Below are 23496 nucleotides of genomic sequence, written 5' to 3' on the forward strand. Positions count from 1 at the left end.
CTTCCACAAGTTCTCAGTGATGCTGGGGCTAAGTTATGCCAGCTGTTGCGTGTGCACACCAGTGTTTCCAAGTGGATTCTCCTAAACACTCTTGTGCAGGACCAGACCTCATTCACTACCAGTGGAAAGTCACCCTGGTGAGCTGAGGAGCCAGGTAGCAGTGTGGTAGCAAGGATGAAGTGACTAAACTTTAGACTAAGTTTGCTGAAAGTACTAAGTTGGAAGGAGCTGTTGACTTGATCAAAGGTGGGGAAGCCATGCAGAAAGATCTAGACAAATTAAAGAGCTGGGCAATCAGCAGCTACATCAAGGTTAACAAGAGCTAGAGCTGGATTCTACACCTGGAAAGGAGCAATCCTGGCTATCTACATTCACCCCAGACTGGGGGATAAGTTGCTGGAAAGCAGCCTTGCTGAGAAGGATCTGGGGGTTGTGGCCCCAAGCTGCTGGAGCTCAAGAAGCATTTGGACAGTGCTCTCAGACATGATTCTTAAGGGTCCTTTCCAACTCAGGATACTCTGTGTGTCTTTTCCTTGGGTGGCACTGCAAAAAATGCCATCGGTTAGCAAAGACTCATGAGAGCTGAATGTGTTGTGGATTTAAGAACGTGGAGAGCTTTCCTTTAGACCAGAGGGTGCCTCCTTTTCAGGTGGAACAGTAAACAGTGAACACGTGTCAGTCAGAACCGGTGGTACCCAGACACATGTGAGCTGGCTGTCTTCTGTCCTATTATCTTGCAAGGTATTTTGTTCTTGGAAGCACAATAGTTCTGCCCTAAAAAGCTCCACAATAACAGCAGTGTTTCTGTATTCTGGCTGAAGAAAAGAAGGAAAGTGACTAATTCACTCTTGAAGCCAACTTTCAGAATAGCTGGTGTATCATTTTTGGTGTACGTGTAAATTGGAAACTACCTACGGAGAAAATGGCATTCCAGAAAGTATGTGCTGAAGGCATTTGTTATTGCAGAGCTGGTTAAATTATAACCTTTCATTGAGGTGATGACTTGAAGTTCAGTTAACATTTTAAATACACGTTTGGAGAGCAACGAGGAGGGCCTCCACGTGGAGACAGTCCTTAATGCATTCCCTGCACGGGTGTCGCTGGGGCAAAGCCAGGAGCAAAAGCTGTTCTTTAGCATCCTGTGAAAGCTTCTTCAGTGTGGAACACATCAGGTGCTCGCCATGTGATGTTTCAGCAGCAGCTGCAGTTTCATGAAAATCTCACTTGGAAAGGAAATTTAAATTGGAGACGTCCAGCAAGTCCTGCCACTTCTTGATCAGTTTGTGTGGAAGCTGCTCGTCCTACCATTAAGGAATCTCGTCAGGACAGACGTTTCTTACCTGGAAATGAAAGACAAATACAGTAACAGAAGGAATTTATTTTAAAGGATAGTTTTTGCTGGGTTATGTAACTGAAGATGGAGGAATACAGGAAATGCAGGGCTTGTTCTGCCTTGCTGCACTGTTTGTAGGTGATGGTAATGCTTTTCATCGACTCCCAGCAGTGTTTTGAGTAAAGGGAGTCAGTTTAGTTTCCTAATAAATAACTTCAGCCGGTGTTTTCAGAAGGGATTTGTCAATTGGTAAATGTCCTTGAGACAGATTTGAAAGGCATGCAGACCTGACTTTTAATGGAAATACGCTGCCTCTAACAGCTGAGTTCATGGAATAAGAAGTAAGAAGTGCAGGTATACCTGGCTAATGCCCCTAGATAATGCTGGGAGGACACAAGTCCTTAAGCTGCTAGAGCCTAATCCGGGGATCTAGCATAGGAACTGCTGCAAAGCCAGGGATCTTAGGGTGTCATGGGTACAGAGAGGACAGGATGGGGAAAGCCAGCATTGATGATCCCCATAGAGCCTCTGAAATGGGCATCTCTCTGCATTGAAAACTACTCAAAAAAAAAAAAAGCTCCCCAACCAACTCCATCTCTGATACAGTTCTGTCCTGTTCTAATTCTTCCTTTCTTCTGACAGAAGCTGTGGGGAGAAAGTCATCCCTCTGGTGGGCCAGTGTACCAGGCTCTTGTGTAATAATACTACAGCGTGGTACTTGCTCTGTAACTGCAGAACTGAAGCCGTGCTCCACATTATAGTTTGTGTCAACTCCTGGTAAATGCTTATCTTTTAAAGGCAACCTGTGTGTGTATAATGTATTAGTGTGCACCACCTGTTTATAAGCAGATTGGTGTTTAAGCACTATGTTACACAAGGGGGAGACTTTCAGCGTAAGTGAAAGCATCCCTTTCCATTATAAGCAGCTTGCTTCATCACAAACACCGGTGTTTCTTGAAAGTAGGAAATAAAGCCCAAATACTCCAAATATTTAAAACAGTCTAATTGAACGGTAATTGGCAGATTTGTAGTGGGTGGGTGGGTGGAATGGCTCTTTCACAGCAAGCTGCAGCTGCTCTAGCTAGCTGCCTTTGAAGAGCTGCTTAGAGAAGGAGAAGGAAAAGAAAGACTGAAAAATCAGCTGCTTAATTGCATCTAGTAGTTCTTGAAGCTGCTGCGTGCCTCCACTCTTTGGAAGCTGGGCTGCTGCTCGCTCTGCAGGGTGCAAGCTTTGTGTCGCTGTGCTGAGGGGCATCTGTGGGCAGACTGCTCCAAAGCACACGGATATGGGGTTTGTGAGTTGTCTGGTGCAAATGGGTGTAATCAGTGTTGGACCTCATTCCCAATTCGCTGCATTATATCCGTGTGACACAAGGTCCACGGGGTCACCTCTGTGCAGATCTCTGATAGCTGGAGATTATCCTGGAAATTGCACTCTGAAATCTGTTTGCATGATTATTTTCAGTGGATATTTGTGGACTGCAAAACACTGAATGTAAATAGCAGAGTACATACCCAAGCATTGTTTTCCAGCAGAGAAAGGGCCTCTGTTGTCCACTTACTGTTTTGTAATAATCACTTCTGTTTGGGCAGCCAGAGATCCATTTTGAATAAGCAGTTATATCTGAATAAGCATAATATGACACTTACCAGAGTTTGTTCAAAGCTGGACTCTAAATTTCGTGGGAATGAAGAAATTCTCTCTGGGATTTCCACTTAGTTGACTCAGAATTGGTTAGAATGTCAGCACACCCGGCCAGACTCTGGAAATATTGCATGGCATCGAGAAGAAGTACAATGAATTTTATAAGCCTCTTTGATTCCAACTTTCCAATTCCTTTCTCTGTGGTTATTACTTTGTTTAAAAAATGAAAATTGTATGCCCCTCTGTTCAAACTTTATTACTGCTTTGGCAGCATTACTGGAACATTAGTAGAGGACGTTATTTTGATTTATGTGGTATTGACTTAGTTGATCTGTTTGAGGAGTGGAGGAGTTGGTATTAAACAAGCACTTGAACATCTCTACGTTTGGCATTTACTTTTCAACGTGTCTTTGAGTTGGCTGAGCACCTCCTTTGAAAAGTTCTCTAGCAGCACACAGATTTCCCTCCTGGGCTTACACACAGTGCTCAGAAAAGGCACCTGATGGACCGTGCCATCTCCTCTGCCGCAGGGGAAAGGCCCAGTAAGTAACAGCCCTGTGTTTGAGGGGAGCTGGGGCTGTTGGGCTGCGTGCTTTAAGGCTGGCCCAGATGAGGCAGGGAATTCCGTTTCCATCCCACATAGCTCAGGTCCTGCTGCATGTGTACATGACTGTGCAGTTGTCCGTGGCTCGCAGAGGGCGATGGACTTCGTTAGTAGTAATGATTTCAAGGGGGGATTCCTAGGGGCTTCTTGCTCCTGATGAGCCTGCCAAGCAGCAGGTATAACTTGACCTCTATCCTTTTTGCTTTCTGGCTGTGTCTCCCAATTTGCTTGGGATCCCTAGGTGTGTGTTCAGAAATGCATTTGATGCTGATTGGAACTAATTCACCACCACAGTGGGGGGGAATTGGGCTGCGCAGCTCTGTGCTAACAGCTATAAGCAGTGATAATTAATAGCTCCTAATTGCTTAATCAGTGTAAAGTTTTACACTATATCATATGCGAAGGTTTTTATGTTCTGTGGGTGAGCAAGCCACCAATTAATGCATCAAGTCGTACAGCCTTACCGTTGCTGTCAGTTCCAGGCAGAGAAAAATAGCTAGTGTCTTCATTACCCCCCTCAGGTCCCTTTCTGCACTCGTTCCTGTGGCCTGAAGACATTTTTCTGTAGCAGCTGAAGTAACATTACAGAGCACTTGCTATCAGCTCGCAGCTGTCAGTGATAAATACGAATTCGCTGGCCTGAGCCCGTTCAGTGCTGCTGACATGCTCTTCTTGGCTTTCCATTTATTCCTTTACCTCTGGTGGCCAATCTCTCTTAAAATCAGAAGTGCCTGCCACCAGCAGGCACCAGTCTGCTGATACTCTGTAATTTCAGAACGCTCAACAGATTCCCAGTCCCCTACGTGCATGAGCACTGTCTCCACCACACATTACTCATGGAAATGCATCCCCTTTGGCTGTTAGTTTTTGTTTGCTCTGGTGCTGGTTGGCGTTTATCTCCACTCCCTCCGCCCTGCCTCTCCCTCACGCTGTCCCCAGATCTCTCCCTTTGCTTTCAGTGCCTATCTCTTCATTTTGTAGACCTGTCTCCCACGCCAGGTTCTTTGCAGCTGCCTGTGTCCCAGTCCCTCTCCATTTGTGTCTCTTCCTATCTGCTGAGGAAGATCAGCAGGATGATAGGGGTGCTGGACGAGGCTGGATGGCAGACTTGGAAGTCCTTATTGGAAACAGTCGTTAGAAGAAGTTTGCTTCACCTCAGCTATTTTCCACAGCAGCAGTGATAATTTCAGTGCCACGCACAGCTTGTTAAAGAAAAGCCTGGATTTGACTGTATTTTATTATCCCACGTTGGAAAATTGTTTAGTGGCAGCATCCTGAGGTTAGCTCATCTGAAATCGGCTAAAGCATCACAGTTCAGTGGCAATACAGGTTTGGGCCCTTAGATTTCTATGTCCTGTACGCTTACATGGAGAGGAGGAGAAAATGAGCGCTAGTGTTCCTGTCAATGCTCCCTTCTCTTACAGGAGGTTATACTTTCTCTTGCAGGGCAAATCTCTTCTGCTGTAAAAGAAGGAAATCCTGGAAAGTGGGAGGGCCTCTGATGGCTAGCACAGGGCTGGTAGAAAAGGCAGAATTTTAACTTAACAAAGAAGTGTGAATGAATGAGCGTGTGATGATAGGAATTGCCAGACAAGGACACGGAAGGCATTACAGCCTGATAAAGGCAGAACAATCCATCGTAACAATGGTGGCTTTAATTCCCACTAATGCTATGCTGTGGTGTTTGAATTATTTTTTGATTGCGTTTTATTTTCCTGGACCATAAAGTTAAGTCTTGAGCATCCTTTTGGCATTGCTAGCATTATTGCAGGAGAGAAGTTTTTTAGGTTGAGGATGAGTTTAAACGAAGAAACTAATAAATGATTTATGGGTTTTTTGATAGTTAATCAATTATTTTAGACTGTTAGACAAGCAAAGAGCTTCCTTATACCCGTGCCTTGTGACCATCAAAGCCACTGTTTTTGGCTGTGTTTATTTGCGCTTCAGTATTGGTACGCTACAGATGGGCTAGTGTTTATTAATGATTTATTAACCTGGTAGAAGCCATCCGCAAATGCAGGCTTTGGACAAAGGGAGATGTTTCTTCTCTTATTTCTGCTTTCCTTCCCCTGCTGAGAGGGGTCTGCTTATGGCAGCTGGGATAGCTGATGGGGAAGAAGCAGCATTCTCCATACTACAGTGAGCTTAGAGCTAAGAGGAAGACTTCATTTTTCTTCTCTTGTCACTGACTTAATCCTCTGCAGTTTTACTGTTCCTGAAATAATAAAGTCAGTCTGGAGACAAAGGAAAGCCCTTCTCAATTCTCAGGAAAGCACAAGGATAAAGTAACCTTGGTCTTTCCCAGCCTAGCGAGCAAGCTCTTCCTGCCTGTGACTTTCTCCATTCAGCAGAGCAGAGGCATCTTCTTCCACAAAGAAAAACCTACTGTGGACGTTATGACAGTAGTACTCTGCACCAGGCTCCTTCATGAAGATAAGTGTATTGGCCTAGGGAGATGAGCCCAGGAGACAAGGCATTGGTTTTCCACATGGAGTTTGCCAGAGCAAAACTAATTCTCATCCTCCTGTGGAAATCTGCCCTTTCTAAGTTTGGATTTCATAACAAACTCTGTAAAAATCATGTAAGCCTCCTTTTAACTCCTTCCCTCCTCCTCTGCGTTCTAATGAATAAAATGTCATCATCTTTCCAAAGCAGTCCTATTGTTCCAGAGCAGAAATATACTGTAGCATCACTTCTGCCCAGGGGGCAGGAGGCTGTTCCAGGTTCTTCCTTTCCTTTTTCACTTATAAAGAAGGTAAGCCCTTTGGCTGATGTGTGTTCACTAATGTGCAGGAATTCAGCAGGTCGACAAGGTTGCATTTATAAAGCCCACTGGAAATATTTCTTTGGGCATATCTCAATTAATTCTTAAATCGTTCTTTGATTACAAGAAGAATATACATAATGCATAGTTGCAGGTGGACTTGTGCTCGTTTGGGCTGCTCTGTTAGTGCTGAGTGTTCCTAGGTTCCTCTGGTTACAATTTAGACTTCATTTTGCTCTTGGTATCTTGATGCCAGAGACCAGTGCTGGTAGTAACAGGAAGGAGTTCCCTCTTTTTATTGGCTGTTGCCTCAGAGCAAAAGGAAGAACACTTCTGCAGTGTCCTGGCTTGCTTTTTCATTATTACTTATTTCTCTTAAACACTGCTGATGCATGTTGGTAGGTTTTGGTGTATTTTAGAGACACAAAGAACAAAAAAAAAATCTGTCTTATGCCAAGAATGATTTGATGAGTTTTTCTCAAATCTGTGTTGGCTCACTGCTGTCTAAAAGAAATATGTATGGAAAGAACTGTGGGAAGTAGCACAGTAGTAGGACTTCATCAAGCTCTTGGCCAATTGATTTATTATAGTTTAAGGCTGACATACAGATCTGATCATGCGAGCTGTTCTCCCATCAACGTTCCTTACACTCTGGGCTGCTTATATTGACTTCCGTGGGACTGTTTTTGTGTTAAGATTTACAGAGCTGATCCTTAATGGGTTGCAATCTGTCCTTATTACAGTGGGAAAACCAGGTGGAATACTGAGTCATGGGAGGGCAGAATCTTGACCAGTTCATATTGAGAGCAAGCAAACTTATTTTGCTTTTTAAAGCAAGAAACCAAGACAGACACACTGTTTGGAGTTCGGTTCTTGTTTTTAATTCTCAGTCTATTTGACCTTCAAAGGACATGTAATAATGTGATTCAGAAGTGTGCTGCCTACCAGCGTGGCTGCTAGTTTTTGCCTTTGCAGTTGAGAAAGGTGAAAACAATGAAGCAGAGACTTTGAGTTCCCAATGAAAAAACGGAAAACTGGCAGCCTTTTCTTGCTATTTTGTTAAATATCTCTATTTAAATGCAAATGATCATCTGACACTGTCAAACAAAGTCATGTATCAGGAAGCAGGCATGCAAGTTAAGAAAAAAATTAAATGATTTTTGAAGATGCTGGATCACTTTTATTTCCAGGAGTAGCAATATTGGCTGAGCATGTTTTTAGTTGCGTAGCAAGGGTCAGCTCAGCACTGAGGAATTTCAAATCTGAAGGTTTTCATTTTAAGTGTAGCTTGTGCAGTAGTATAGGAGGTCTCTCTACCTAGAGGGCACTTGGAGGGATAATGGAAGTATTTTCTGTGCTGTCTCCCTGCCCATATTGTGGTGGAAAGCCCAGTGCCTGTGGCAGGATTCAGAAGGGGGCTGAAGTCAGGAATGGAAAGGGGCAGAAATGGCCAAACCGGTTCCTTCTTCTGCCTCAGACAGGGAGCTGTGAGCAGGCTGTGCCGTGCTTTACACCGTGTCCAGCTGCAAGACCTTTCCCCCTGAACTCCAAAGCCCTAGAGCTAGACTGACGTGAGCTCTGACCAGAGGCAAGCATTAGGCATAAATCTCCTGTCCTTGGGTTTCAGTTCCTCCTTTACTTCCTCCATCAGTGACGCTCCAGCAAGGACTGAGCTAAGGCAGATGCAAAAAGGTTATCTGAACATGCATCCATCCTTCTGCCCGCTTGTACTTTTGGTCAGTCTTTATAAAATGTGTTGGTTTTTTTTTTTTCCAGCAAGGTGTGTGCCAAAACCAGGAAACAAATTGTACCTTCCCAGTTGCCTGTTGAATGTTCTTCCTTGGATTTACTGTTTACCTTACCTATTCTATTCTTATAAGTCAATATGGATGTGTTAGCTTACTGTGCGGGGCTCCAGTAGCCTCTTAATAATCATAATAATTGTTATTACTGATTAAAGTTGCATAATTCATGCCAGATGGAGTCCCCTCCCCATCAGCCAGAACAAGTTTGCATTATGTAGTTATAGAATGTTTCTGATCTAAATAAACAGATGGCAGAATGTGACAGCAAATTATGTGCTGGTGATGTCAGCAACAACGCTCCCCTGGTATAATTGCTTTAAATGAACACAAGTGCAGCTCGGAGCTGGTAGCTTTAACAAGGTAGTTGGCATACAGTGTGTAATTACTGCACAGCATAATCAATGGATCATCAGTGATATGCAAAAGAACTGGTGTTAGAAAAGCAGCAACATGAAGTCCAACTTGATGCCGCTCTAACAGTGGTTTTACTCAACTATGGAACATCTTGTGTATGTATGCTGCCAGCAGAGGAATGGTGTTTTCTTTTGGGTTGACCCAGCCTTAGCTGAGAGACACTGTGTTTTCTCCAGCGTTGGCTCCCAAGTCAGAGTATGTGGAAAGCACTTGATACTGTGCAGGGTGTAATAGAGCAGCTGCCATTAGCACAGCAGCAAAAGGTTCCTGAAGGCTTTGGTAAGCCTGTGGATCGAGTTCAAGGTGGGAATTCACTTCATAGATTTTTGGCAGTATTCGGTGATGAATCCAGGTTTAATCAAAGGTAAGGCCAGGTTACTGCAGTCAGAAGAGCAGTGGGAAAGCTCCTGCCCTTCAGGAGGCAGAAGGAGATGTCCATTCCCTGGCCGGGTCCAGATGGGAGCTGCAGGATGAGGTGTCCCTTTGCTCACCATCAGAGCTGGCATGGGACTGTCCGAGTGCTGACTCAGGTAATGAAACCTACAGCTGGAGAACGTGCCAGTCCTTCTGCCTGCTTTCTGTTTCTTTGCATAGCAGGTAGTAGCTAGCCGTGAAAGGGAGGGCTTGAATTCAGCAGTGCAGGATTTCAGTCCTGATTTACTGTGTAATGTTTGTGAAGACTGTGCAAGCTTTCAGGAGGAGGTTTGGCTTTTGATCGCTTGTCTTCAAAGTTTACTGCCTCATTGTTCAGTTGAAATTGAACACAAGATGAGATGGGTATTTGCTCAGTCATCCTTTGTGCCATGGAGGAATGAGCGAGTCTTATCTAGGGTGCACAGAGAACGGCTCTGGGTGATGAAATTGTTCCTCATCTTATGCTGCTCTTTTGGTTTTAAAATGTCTCCATCATATTTAGCAGACCAAGGGATTTAGAGTATGAAGTACCCAGACAGGTCTGAAACCAATTCTGGTTATTTATCTGGGCTTCCTAAGGGCACTGTTTCAACCTTCATAAAGCATAAAAACCCTCCAAAGGCAAGATGGACCCTTCCTTTTAACTGAAGCCGCATCTCTCATCTCTTCCCATTTCTTTTTCTCCTAAAGGTGGTCGATGCCACAAGTCCTGCACAGGCCGATGCTGGGGACCCACAGAGAATCACTGCCAGACCTGTAAGTAAGCATGACTCTGAGGGCTGAAAAATGAAAAGGATCCTATTTTTTTTAGTTGTGGAGAGATACTGTATGTTCTCCTTCACGCAGCTCTAAAATATTTCAGGGTTTTTTTTCTGTAGGTTTTTACCAACTGATGTTCTTATTTTCTCTCCCATGCGAATTTATGTTTTTCTTTCCTCTCCTGTGCTTTCTACAAATGCTCAAGCTAACATGAATTCTCTTTTCTCTTTTCTTTTACTTCCTGGTGGCAACATGGAGTGTGGCTCCTGGGGATGTTGATGGGTATTTTGGAATACAGTGAAATGAATTGGAATAGAAGAATCTACTAGGCAGATTCAGAGATCTTTAATGATGGCCTGACACTGGAAAGTTGCTAATACCAGAATGCTGTTAATTTCACTGGGAGCGTTAGTTATCTTGTAGAATTGTTCTCTTTGTAATAACTCAGAATGTAGTTGAGTTATACTGAAAGAGAATAATGATATATATATTTTTTTTTTGTAAAGGAAGTAATAAGTGAAGGGCTGTTCACAATGTCTGTCCTCTTGAATTTAGAGAGCATTAAAATGAGTAAGAAAGAAGAACGTGTTGAGAGAGTTTCTTCCTTGCATGCTTCCAGTTTCCCCAGAAAGGCACTAAGGAGCTGTAAGTGCAGTCAAAATATTACCAAATAGAAAAGAAGAGAAAATCGAGAGCTTTTCCTACAAGTTCTTCCTTTTTTTTTTTTTCCTCTTGTGGGAATAGAAGTGTTCTTTACATTTTATTTCTATCAAACTTAATATGATAGAAATTGGTTGGGTTTACTGGAGTTAATGAAGTGGTTGCTGATACCTCCCTTAAGTGAGCACAGCTCTGGCCATTGCTCGCTTCCTTGGCTTTGTGGTGGGAGGGCTTAAATGCAAGCACACCAGCTAACTATTTGATCATAGGTTAGCCCAGTGTCATCTGTCCTTTTTGTTGGAACTATTAGAAACAGTGCAACCATACCTTTTTTCCTTTTCTTTTTTCTTCTATTTTTCCCCCGCAATAGCTGGAGCAATAAATTGTAGGAAGTAAGAAATGGTAAATAGTTTGACTTGAATGGTTTAGGAGTGAGCACGATCAGGAAATCCTGTCCAACCTGTCTGTGGCATCACAAAGGGTACAGCCAACAGATGTGTGTGCACAGAGATGTTCTGCCACACCGGAGGGTGCTTCTTCAGCTGCATCGCTTGATGCTGCTGGCAAAGTTGGTGGCAGTTGTAGTTCTCCTAAAGCTTACATGTTCACGTCTTACTATTTCACATTGAACTTCATTTGTAGGTGTGAATCAGTTTGTTTTGAGACAGGTTGCAGGAACAGCTGTATAATGAAGCATATTCTTGTTTGTCCGAATTGAGCTCGCACATCTCCTCTCTGTGCTGGTGGCCTTTGTGAATGCTGCCAAGAAGTTGCTGCAGAGAACACTCATTATGTCAGGGTTATGTACTCAAGTACGTAGAGCAAAGGGACAGAACCCTAGCTGCCCACAAGGGTTTTATATCGTAGCCAGATTAGAATTAATTGATGATGCTTCATTAGGCCTGTTTATCTATCTCTGTTATTCTCCCCAGCAGAGGTAGACTTATTTGGGCATCGTGTGGTTATCTCATCAGAGGACACTGCAAAACCCTGGCACTTACATTGTATAAGGGCGACCTGGTCCTGGCTTAGGCCTTCCTTCCAGCCAGCAAAGGCTCCAGCCTCCTTAGCATTGGACAGGCCAGCTGGACTCTGTGGCTGTTCAAGTAGGATCGGCTCCCATGATCTCAACCTGCACAAAGCACTGCTCTCAGATAAGTGAGCTGATTTGGTGGATTAATGTAGTAATACCAGGGAGAGCAAAACTTATCTGCAGTGTTGTGGAGTCTGGAGCTTAGCAGAGCTGCACGGTAGGTTTGCTCCCAGAGTGACAGCTCTCTTTTCCTTCACAGTGACTGCCCTCTCATCTAAACAGAGGGGATAGGCAAAGGCAGGACCACGGATTCAAAATAATTAACTATGGCTAGGCACATGTTATCTGAGTTCCAGGCAGATGCACAGATCACACGTTTCTAATTTGAAAGAACTATTTTGCATCCTTTTGCCTGGAAGCACACTGTCAGCGTAGTTCCCTGCGTTCTCCTATGGTCAGAGATAGGAGCTAATTTTTGGTTGTATGTGTTCTCTTTGCCACCCTGACCTCACGCTCTAAGTGGAAAGCAGGACTGAACAGAAAGGCTGACAGTTGGGCTGGCAGCGAGCAGTTCTTTTCTGCAGCTATGCAAAACTTGTTCTTCTAAAAAACCATCTGAAACAAAGAATATGAATAGGAACTCATAAAAACCCAAGTGGTGTTAGGCTTTTGCTGCCTTCATTTCTGACTTTAAAAGACATGCTTGGCTTTCAGTATCATTAACGACACAAGCTGGAGATGAGATGAGTGGTATCAAACATTGCGTTTACCTTCACCTGGTCACCTTGGGGATGGGCATCTTTAAATGCGTGCAGGAGAGCATTCAGCAGTACTGCTTCCCAGTGTCAAACTGTTTTGTTCGTCTGCAGCAGCTTGTCTGCATTTAATAATTTCACTTTTTTATGCACTCACTGAAGCAAAAAATTCTAATGACCCCCCTTCCCAAGATAAGATTTAAATTATTCTCCTGGGAAAAGGATAAAAAAAAAAAGAAAGATCTTAATCCCTGTCTTTCATTTCAAACTACATATGGGGGAAAAAAAAATAATATCCTTTTGTTTTTGTGTGAATATCATCTACCTGTCTTCTTATGTTGCCTTCCAGCTATGTCTCTCTATACGTATGTCTCTCTATCTGAAACGCCACCTGCATCTAGCTCTGTCCTCATGTCTCTCTAAATGTGACAAGAAAACTTACGTATTGAAGAAGGCTATTAATGGCAAATTTTAAATGAGCTGTTCCAGCAGGAGTTGGATAATTTCAGGGTAGTGTTTTATGCAGTTAACAATCCATTTTTCTTTTATAATTAAAAACTAGTAAATATTAATCTGAAACAAAAACTGGAGAGTATTCTTTCTCTCCGTGTCATGAAAGGCTGATGTGGAGTAGCATGAAAAGCATCTGTTTTTCACCTAGTACTGGGCATTTGCTATACAGAATGTAAACCACTTAAACGTAAGAACAAAAGCATTTGGAAGTCACTGGTCAATTTTTCTAATCTGTGCTTGGACTGTTACTGTTTTTGCTGTTGATTTCTTTTTGGAGTATTTGTTTCATCTCCATATGAGAAGAAATTGCAACTTTTATAAACGAAATGTATTATTTTATTAAAATGACAGATTATGCATTTTGTCCTAGAGGAATGTAACCGAAGGAGAAGAATTCCAATTAAAATACAAGCCCACTAAGGGAATGCAAAGAAGGGGGAAAAGCCTTTAAATCAAACTCTAAACACAAACATTCAGCAAATGTGCAACTCTGTGTGACTGTGTGTGTGTACAGGAGCTTGGCCTGGGCATAATTGTGTTTATACAGTCTTTGTGCAGCTGATGTTGCTGAGAAAAAAGAAGGTGCAGATGCAGTAAGTACCCAATTAGAGCAGCAAAAGGCAGGCGGGAGCCTGGTGGGGGAGAAAGAAAGAGCTGAATCGGCAGCTTAGATCAATCAGGGTAACCTAGCATTTTTGCTTGGAGACAGCATCTTTAATTAAAATCCTTGTATTTCACTAATAACTTTGCGTGTTCGTAAGACTTCTTCATTGATTTCACTTTCTTCCCCTTTTTCCCTTCATAGATTTATAGTGCCCCGACATAATTAAAGATGAAGGGAAACAATAAAAGAGGCCGATTAATTGCGCACACACGGGAAGTGCCCGTTCCACCCCATGCCTCACACAGTGTTTTGCTATTAGAGTGAAATACCAGTGAAGATTGACAGTCAGCATTCTGCTCACCCCCCAGGAACCAGCTCCAGTGCGTGGCACATTTTGTCAACACCACGAGCATTACACCATTAGAACAGCTGCAGGAACTGAACTGTTGAGCTGTTCTTGGAATCTGAACAGCCAGATGGTTTCTGGACTTCTAACGATAGCGTGGTATTTGTTTTGTCCTGGGGAGGCACCTTTGCCGTGAGCTGCCTTGAGTGAGTCCTTCAGAAGATTGGGTCTCTTTTGCTAAGATGTTTTCTTTCTGCCTGCCTGCGTGGTGCCACAGAGGTTCTCTGACAGCTCCTCCTCAGAGCTGGGCCCTCAGCAGCAGCTGTAATGCAAATACGGCATGCAGGGGATAATAAGGTATGCTGTGGCCTTTTCCTACAATGAAATGTTGGCATTTCTGTTGGCACTGTTTGCTTTCCCAGTAAAAGAAACATAACAGAAACAATTAGGGAAGAACAGCAACAAGCCTTGACTGCAACTGTAGATTTTGCAGGCTGCTTTGTAACTTTCTAGCCCTCAGGAGAGCTCAAACCATGCCCTAATCTGAGCAGCTCCATAGGGGCCGCATTCAACCAGTGCCCTATTGGAAGTGGGGAAGCACTTTCTGAAGTCACAGTGCTGAAAGAGGCTGTGCTTCCAGGTCAGTCCTGTTGCTCCTGCGTGTCATTGCTTTTTGGGAGGAAGCATAATCTGGATTGACTTGCAGCTGAGGCTCTTCCTTTTGCTCTTTTAACACCCTGCCAGGAGCCTTCTCCACAGAGCAGCACGGCTGTGCATCCTGGTGGGCATCGTGGTTCCCCAGCAGCAGCTGGCCCTCAGGGGATGAAATGATAATTGAGCTCATTAGGTAGCTCGGACGAATTTTCTGCACAGAGGTGCTGTGCACCAAGACTTCCCAGATGTAAGCACAGCATTAAATTGCAGTGGAGTGGCGGCAGACAGGAAAGCTTTTTATCAGCGTCCCGCTGGTGAGCGGCTGAACTGTGCCACCATGTCCCCTCCTTTTTAGTTGAGACTCTTAATTATATCTGCCTGAAATTTGCCTCCTAAGCTGTGGGCCACTAGTGCAATTAAAGAAAAAGCAAAAATCTGTAAGCCTGCAAGGTGGGATCGGTGGGTGCTGTTGAGGGAAGCAAGTTTTGCTTTCTCTGTCCTCTCGAATAGAGAATTAATGAAATGCTTTCAGCAAAATAATTAGCAGAGGTTAATTACAGAAGTGCAGCAATCTCTGCTCCTTATCAAGACAGCTGACGGCACGTCTTCCTCACATTCTGTCGGTGGTGGTTGGTATAATCCTGCAGAAAACTTTAGTTTCTTCTTCTGTAAAATAAAGTCTGAGGCTATAGCTGCAGTGAGGGAGATATTCCACCTGTTGACCGTTCTTTGCCCAAGACTAAGCCCTGTTGTGTGGTTCCACTCCAATTGCTATGCTTGCTGGTTGGTACAGTTGTATGCCTGTGAATGAAGGCTAGGTTGTTACTAGGAAAAAAGTGAGCAGTAATTCCAGATGTGCTCCAGCCTGAAAGTCGTACTCTGTTCTGTTACCTCATTGCCTATTTCTGAAATGGATTGCCAGCAGTAACAGTTTTTGGCTCTCAATTTCGGCATACTTAGCCTTGCACTTCTTCGCAGGGTAAAGCTGAATCAGAACAGGTGGGCTCTGCTGCTACTTTGTCATCTGTTGTTGTTGCTCCATGTCCATCCGTGAGCTGTTTGTAAAACTGCAGTAATTTGAAATTAGTTTTCCACCTGATTTTTCCAAGTGTACATGTCGCTAAAAGACGAGAAAGGAAGAATTTCATGCACTGTTGTGTTCTTGAAGGTACCATCGAGATATCCTGCAAGGAAACGGTTACTAGTTGAAAAAATTACCTTAAACCTTAGTTTAGTGGATTGTATTTTTTTTTACAGTATGTGGTTGTTCGGCTTGTTTTCCTCAGCGTGCAGCTGAAGAGCTGTCTCCTCAGTTCTGATTCTGACACGGTCGTTTTTCCTTCCTTCTCCTAGTAACAAAGACAGTGTGTGCAGAGCAGTGTGATGGACGGTGCTACGGGCCCTACGTCAGCGACTGCTGCCACCGGGAGTGCGCTGGAGGCTGTTCCGGACCCAAAGACACTGATTGCTTTGTACGTGTGAGACTTCTCATTTTTCTTCTTCCTGCCAGACACAGTGCGTGTTTTTAGTGCTTTAACCCATGAAACTCACAGTTTTGCCCCTCTCAATGCATTGCATGCACACTCCCGGATTCTGACTCTTAACATTTAATGTTTTTATGTTGGCATCACTTATCTGCTTAATATTACCCATTAGCAGATTTGAGATTTGTAAATACAGATTGGGAAACGTTAACATGGTAATCTCTGTGATTTTTATCTTTTGCTTTTCTATAATTTTTTTGGAGGTGATAGGGAATTTTCAGATGTATTTATCATTACACTCGAGTATGGCTTTTATTACTGCACAACGCGCTTTTTATTTGGAAGTCAGGATTGCAATTTAGCTTCTTCATGAAAGATGTTCCCTATTACTGCCAGACAGGATTTAAACACAGCTTTTTTACTAACCATACTAGGAAGGAAAGCGGTTCTCAAATTATTCTACCTCAAATGTATTCTGCTACATATTCTTAAGATGAAAGGACAAAAGAGGACATTTTTTTTGGTACATGCAGACCTTTAGCCAAATTTGTCTCATTTGTACTACGTATTGGTAACAGTGTAAACAGCTTCAGCCACCAACATTGATTTCAAAAAACATACAGCTCGTTGCTCTGTGCTGCAGAGGCAAGTTTTGCTGATGTTTTCAAGGGCAGCAAACCTAGACCAAAGGAAGCTTAGAATTAGAATTAGAATGTGCTCAAAGAAGTGGATCTTCAGAGGTACCCAAGTGATGGAGGGGATGAATACCAGTCAACTTGGGTGAGCTCCTCTTGAAACCTGCCAGGCGGTATTGATAAGAGAGATCTATGCTGTGTTAAAGCACATGCAAGATGAGGAGGTGATCTGAGTCAGCCAGCATGGCTTCATCGAGGGCAGATCGTGTCTGACCAGTCTGATGGCCTTCTGTGATGGAATGGTAGCACCGATGGACAAAAGGGCAACTGATGTCGTGTACCTGAACTTGTGCAGCACATTTGACATGGTCCCACACTGTATCTTTATCTTTAAATTGGGATGATGTGGATTTGAAGGCTGGACTATTAGGTGGATAAATAATTGATGGGATGGTCGTAGCCAGAGGGCTTGTTGTCAATGGCTGTGTGTCCAGGTAGAGGCTTGTGATGACTGGTGTCCCCTAGGGATCTCTCTTGGGACAGACATTCTTCAACATTCTTTACCAATGACCTAGACAGTGTGATCAATTGCACCCTCAGGAAACGTGTAGAAAACACCAAGCAGAGTGGTCCAGTTGATTCAGAGAAGGAAGGATGGCGTGGGCAGACGTGAGGAGTGGGCCCCTGTGAACCAAATGAGATCCGACAAGGCCAAATGCAAAGTGTTGCACTTGGGTCAGGACAGTCAGATACGCGTACAGACTGGGAGAAGTCTTAGACAGCAGCTCTGTGGTGAAGATCACGGGGGTCCCAAGAGAATGAGAAGCTGATATGAGCCAGCAGTGTTCCCTTGCAGCTTGGAAGTCCAACTGTATCCTGGGCTCTTCCTAGAGGGAGATGGCCAGCAGGGCAACAGAGGTGATTCTTCCTCTCTACTCTGCTTTCACGAGGCCCTATTCTGAAGTATCATGTCCAGGCCTTGGGGTCACCAGCACAAGAAAGCTGTGGAGCTGTTGGAGCAGAATCAGAGGAAGGCTGTAAAGATGATCAGGGCGCTGGAGCACCTCTCCTACCAAGACAGGCTTAGGCAGCTTGGTTTGTCTAGTCTGGAGGAGAGAAGGCTTTGGAGAGACCTCTATGCAGCCTTCCAGTTCTTCAGGGAAACTTACAAACAGGAAGGAGACTGACTTCTTACATGATCTGAGAATGATAGAACAAAGAGAAATGGCTTTAGTCTGAAGGTTGGGAAGTTTAGGTTGGATGTTAGGAGTAAGTTCTTTACTCAAAGAGTGGTGAGGCACTGGCACAGGCTTCCCAAAGACGCTATGGATGCCTCATCTCTGGAAGTTTTCAAGGCCAGGTCGGATGGGGCCCTGGGTATACTGACCTGGTGAGTGGCAGCTCTGTCCACAGCAGGGATTTGGAGCTGGATGTTCTTTAAGACCCCTCCCAACCTATAGTCAAATTGCAGATGTGTTGGTACTCCAGGTGAGTGGCTCATGGTGATCCTAGTGTTGTTCAACGTCTTCATCAGTGACTTGGATGAAGGGGTGCACCTTCAGCAAGTCTGCTGATGATACTTAGCTGGGAGGAGTGGCTCACATGACAGCAAGACCTGGACTGGCTGGAGGCTTGGACAGAGAGGAACCATGTGTGGTTCAGCATGAGCCAGTGTAGAGTCCTGCACCTGGGGAGGAATAACCATGTGCATCAGTAGAGTTTACTGGTAGAAAGGAGCTTGCAGGAAGGGACCCACATATCCTGGTGCAGAACAGGTGGACCATGATCCAGCATCTCTCTTATGAAGAAAGTCTGAGTGCCCTAAGGCTGTTCAGCCTGGAGAATAGAAGACTGAGAGGGAATCTTATCAATGCTTATAAAAATCTAAGAGGCATATGTGAAGTGAATGGGGGCAATGACAGGACAAAGGGCAGTGAACACAAACTGGAACACGGGATATTCCTTACGAACATGAGAAGAAACTTACTTTCTAAGTGTGTTACAGAGCCCTGGAGCAAGCTCCCAGAGAAACTGCAGACTGGAGATACTCAAAACCCAGCTGGACACGTTCCTGTGCAAGCTGCTGTAGGGAACCTGCTTTAGCAGTTGGGTCTAACTAGGTGATCTCCACAGGTCCCTCCCAGCTCCTGTGATTCTGATTCTGTGATCCAAAGCTTGCTGGAACTTCTTGGTTGGTTTCGACTAGAGTTGTGGAAACATCATTCCTTCCCGTGACGTCATGTAATCTGAATGTGTAAAGAAAAGATTTATTGGTCTCATACAGTAGTCGAGGAACATCCTCAGTGCTGAAGTGCTGAGCCCACATCTTGTTTGGCCATGTTCTGTAGTACTGCAGCCTGAAAGAATAAAACAGATTTTCTGAATAATGGCAATTATAGGAATATGTACGTTAGAAGTCATGCTAGTTTGCATCTTCTGACTCAGCAGAGAAATACCCAGAGCATTGCTTTCATTCACTTCTGGCCCCAGAGCAATGTAACCAAAATTCAGCAGGAGTCAGACAATTTTCAAGGCTAGTCATTACTTGCTTGTGACACACTGTGTGAAAAGTGTAACCCTTTAGGCAGTGACCAACTGTGCTTAGTTCTCAACCAAGAGATACAACTCGGTTTTTCCTGGTGTACATTCTTGTGCTTTCATTCCCATATTATCAGTGTTTAGCATCAAATCCTGATGTTTGCTTACATTATGAAAGCAATTACAAATGAATACAAAGTTTTACAGTCAAGAAGTGAAACTTCCCAACTTTCTTCTTCTCCTGAGAAGTTCCATCTTAGAATAGTATTGGCATGTTTTACTTTATGCATTCGCTAGGAGGATTGTTGTGTACATAATAGAGTATTTCCTAAGTTGACGGTGGATACAAAAAAATGAGGAGAAAATGAACTAAATCAGAATTTATTAATAAGCAAAGCAGAGCTTATGAAACCCTAAATACTCTTCAGCATATTATGGCAGCTTGTAACAGCATCCTGCTTGAAATATGGTGTCACTTCTCTACGAAATTATCTAGCCTCCTCCATATGCTGCCATACAGACATTTGGATATTCAGTTATAAAAGGAAGACAGTAATCGTCGTCTAAGATAACTGCAAGCAAACATGCTAAAATAAAGTTTTAGAAATATTCTTATCTTGTATTTAAAATCAGGCTGGATCTAAAACTTGAAAAGCACAACAGAGCCAGGCTGAATGCTCTGAAATTAGAAAAATCACACAACTCCTATTCACAGAGTGGATTTTCTATCCGGTTCTTGGTGAGGATGAAGGGTAGGTGGGCAAAATCCAGTAGCATTGGTTGCTTAAGATGCTAGGAGGATTCAAGCCAGGCTACAGCTTTCGTATTCATATGAGTTTTGACACTAGGCATTGGTGGTGTGCTTTGTGACTGCTACTTCACTAGTTTTCTGTAAGCTGTGATTAAAACCACAGACAAGAGGTGTAGTGATAAAGAACGCCACGATTTTTGTGATGATTTTTTTTTAACCTTGCTAATTATCATCCCTGCATGGCCAACTATTCTTCCTGCATACTATTGCTCTCTTTAACCACACGCTTGCCTCTTCATTTGTCAGAGCCCTGTCCTCTGGCAGCTGTGGGTGGCTGAGCTTGAATGCTAAGTGATACAAAGTCCTATTTTCTTTTCCCAGTGTGTGAAGCAACTGACCTTGTTAAACTTGCACTTAGGGAAATGACCCCCTCCTGTGCTAACTCAAAAGAAGTTCTTATCCCTCTTGCTTTCTAATTGGGAATTTCACTTTTCAGCTGGACTTGGGACTCAGGCTGTAAGAAGTGAAAAGGTTGGACCTCTATAAAGAAAAGTCGTTAGCATTTGTTTAGATGAACTGTGGTAAATAACTGTTAGCTCCTGGCAGCTTTAGAAGTCCTATGGAGTTGTGAGTCAGTTGATTACTAATAGTAACAATAGTTATGAAACAAATTGGAGTTCTGCTACGTTTTTGTAGGAAATGCTGTAACAGCCAGCTGTGTTTCAGATTAAGGGGTCTCTGTGAGAATTCCTTTCACGTGCCATGTATTTGCCAAGGTCCTAGCAAGAAGTCTGTGTAGACAAAATGGAGGTTAGAAGGCTATGCATCGCGTTCCCCACTGTTGCAACATTTCTGAACAGTCGTCAGGACAGTGAAACTAAAAACCAAAACAGCTACACAGCCAACTATATGCTTTAATCAAGCTGATTTTTTTCTTTCCTCCCGTTTTGCAGGCCTGCATGAATTTCAATGATAGCGGAGCGTGTGTCACACAGTGCCCCCAGACATTTGTGTACAATCCTACTACCTTCCAACTGGAACATAATCACAATGCCAAGTACACGTACGGGGCTTTCTGCGTCAAGAAGTGCCCACGTAAGTGCTGCCTTGGCTCTCTTCTCCTGCGGCCATGGGAAGTTTTGAATTGCATTTCAGGAGCCCTGTGGAACAGCCAGAGAAGGAGAGTGAAGTGAGCAGTGCAGAGCCTCAGATCGCCCTGTGTGCGCCTGCATCTTGCAAAAGCTTAGGCGTGTGCTAAGTAGAAACAGAGTTCTGGGTCGTTGACGCTTTCCAAGCGTTGTGTGCTGGAGTGATTTTTCTTTTACAAAAAGGGAATTTGCTGAGTTTCTGTCTCCACAGTGACCATTTGTTGCATTCATGCTTTCGAACGGCCCGCGTGGATTTAGAAATGAACTGTTAAGATAATGCCAAAATGCTGCATTAGTTCACGGGATTGTATAAATGCGTGTAATTAACAGAACTGACAGTCTACCAGCAGTAGTATCTGGCATCAAACACTTTCATGATGCTCTTTTCTTGGAATCACGATGGTTTGACATAAAGTTACCACAGACATTTTCCTTAGCAGTTTTCCCAGTGGGGAAAAAAGCTTGTGTACTGACAATGCCATGAGTGAAATTACAGTAGCTGGGGGAGATTAAAATCAGTAATCCCATGCATGTGAAGGACACGTGCTTCTGAAATGCCAGCCGGATGGCAAAGAACAAAATACTTCCTTGGAGACTGTCATTGATGCAGTCTTTGATACAGACGTTCTAGTTAGGAAAGAGAGACCATGTTTTTGTTCTCCATTTTGTTCCCACCAGTGTTTCCAGTTGCGTTGTCCATTGTTTTAAATGTAATTCACCTGGATGATCTGTAATAAACTGAACCATAACTCAACTCAAAGCCAAATCCAAATTTTGAATCTACACAGCGAAGTTCAGATTGACAGTAGGCTGAGGTGGGGACTGTCACAGCTTCGTTCTGTCTCTAATAAGAATGGTGAATCATCTAAGGAAGTCAAAGCTTTGTTTATTTTTAACAGAATTGGTGTGCCATGTACTGCTTTAGGGATGTGATTCTTTGTCTAAATACTTCATTGAGCTTCCTGATTTATTTTTTTCTTCTCGACCTCATTAAGCTTTCAATCAGGTAGAATCAGTCTGTATCTCCTCTGGTAGTTGTTTTACAAGGCAAAATTGAAATAATTGTCGTTGTCCCATGCGGTGCATTATCCCACAAATACAGTTCTGTGTGTGTGAAAGAGAACTGTTTCTTCCTGAGTCACCAAATACGGGTCTAAATTGCTCATTGTTTTCAGAAGTGTCTCGATAAGCATGAAGGTAAATAACATGTACTGACTTCATGCAATCAAAACACATGTTCTTCCAGTACTGTGTAGTCCGGTGGTTCACTTTCTCCCAATATCTTCTTTGTAGACAACTTTGTGGTAGATTCCAGCTCTTGTGTCCGTGCATGTCCAAGCTCCAAGATGGAGGTTGAAGAAAATGGTATTAAGATGTGTAAGCCCTGCACTGACATTTGTCCTAAAGGTAGGCAGTAATTTAGTATAAATGTTTTTGACTGTAGTCTGCACTCCAGTAGAGCAAAGCAGTGTGTTATTTTGGCATGAAATATGTATGAGTATGCTGTAGAATATTTGATATTAATAGCCGTTGGATATCCACAGAACTTTGAACTATGTAGGCTGTGTGTGAAGCGTCTTCCTAAATACAACGAAATGAAAATTTATTCACTTATAATGGTAGTATAACTAAACCAATTACTTTTGCTTAGATAAAAATGAGGGCGATTTCTTCATTGGTTTTAGAGAAATCTGAAAGAATTCTTTATTATATCATTTTAATGACTCGTATTTCCTGGAGGTGTTTCAGAGCTCTCCTTTTGTCATTCCAAAGGAGGCTGCACTAAAACCCAGACTTCAGTATATGGTACGTTTCACACTCAGTATAGCTTTAAGCTTCCATTATTTGACTGTTCTCTGAAAATACCTATTTTCCCAGAATCTCTTACCTCCTTTCTAAGTGTCTTAAAGGTAGATTAGAAGTTTTTCAGTGAGAATGCTGATGAGAAGAATGATATTTATATGTTACTTGGTCTTGAGCTCCAATGGGGAGACGTTAAGCTCCCCACTTAAATGTCTCAGGATCAAAGCACCGTCTCTTTTCCCATATGGGCTCGTGTAGTTTTTCAGTACTAGTGGGGAGAAGTAAAACTAGTTCTGTAGTGGTCTGAAAAGGAATTCACCACCAAGCTACTGCAAACCCTGTAAATCAGTAGTCACACCACCTGGCTGAAACAGCTAAACAGAAACTTCTGCCAAGTTGGGAAATGACATACTTAAACCTATATGCAGTTGAAAAGATACCTTTGGATGCATGTGAATATATATATTGTTCTTCCTAAGCCCTTAGGTTTACATAATGGGATGGAGGGAAGCTACTAAAAGTTGAGGTGTTCTGATAATGGTTGCCATCTGAGGAGACCATTAGGGAGATAGATGTGTTATCTGATGGAAGCTGTGAGGTTTTTGTTCTTGGATGCATCAGAAAATGCAGCTTTTAATGCAGTTGCATTGAAATGCAGCATGCAGAAGATTCGTCAACATTCATACCAAGGTTTCTTAAGGTCCTGTTGTTAAATGAGATGATGAAATTATTTTTGTGCTTCCTTTCAAGAGGGCCTTCTGGCGCTTGAATAGTGAAGTTCACAGACTTTAAGTTCACCAAAGCAAAGGGGACCTGTAGAGCCAGCAGTGTAGG

At 43.2% G+C, this 23496-nt stretch overlaps 1 protein-coding gene across 1 annotated transcript in view; it reads left to right on the forward strand.

Moving 5' to 3' along the window:
* Positions 1-23496, forward strand: part of ERBB4 (erb-b2 receptor tyrosine kinase 4) — a 501644-nt gene that overhangs the window by 330149 nt on the left and 147999 nt on the right. Inside the window, exons 7-10 of the mRNA XM_042822364.1 lie at positions 9670-9735; positions 15657-15775; positions 20665-20806; positions 22153-22266. Coding sequence (XP_042678298.1) covers positions 9670-9735; positions 15657-15775; positions 20665-20806; positions 22153-22266 — 441 coding nt within the window. The remainder of the gene's footprint in view (positions 1-9669; positions 9736-15656; positions 15776-20664; positions 20807-22152; positions 22267-23496) is intronic.

This window comes from Centrocercus urophasianus, unplaced genomic scaffold (assembly GCF_019232065.1).
Source record: "Centrocercus urophasianus isolate 14NV4802_14NV808 unplaced genomic scaffold, USGS_Curo_1.0 seq_20, whole genome shotgun sequence".
NCBI lineage: Eukaryota > Metazoa > Chordata > Aves > Galliformes > Phasianidae > Centrocercus > Centrocercus urophasianus.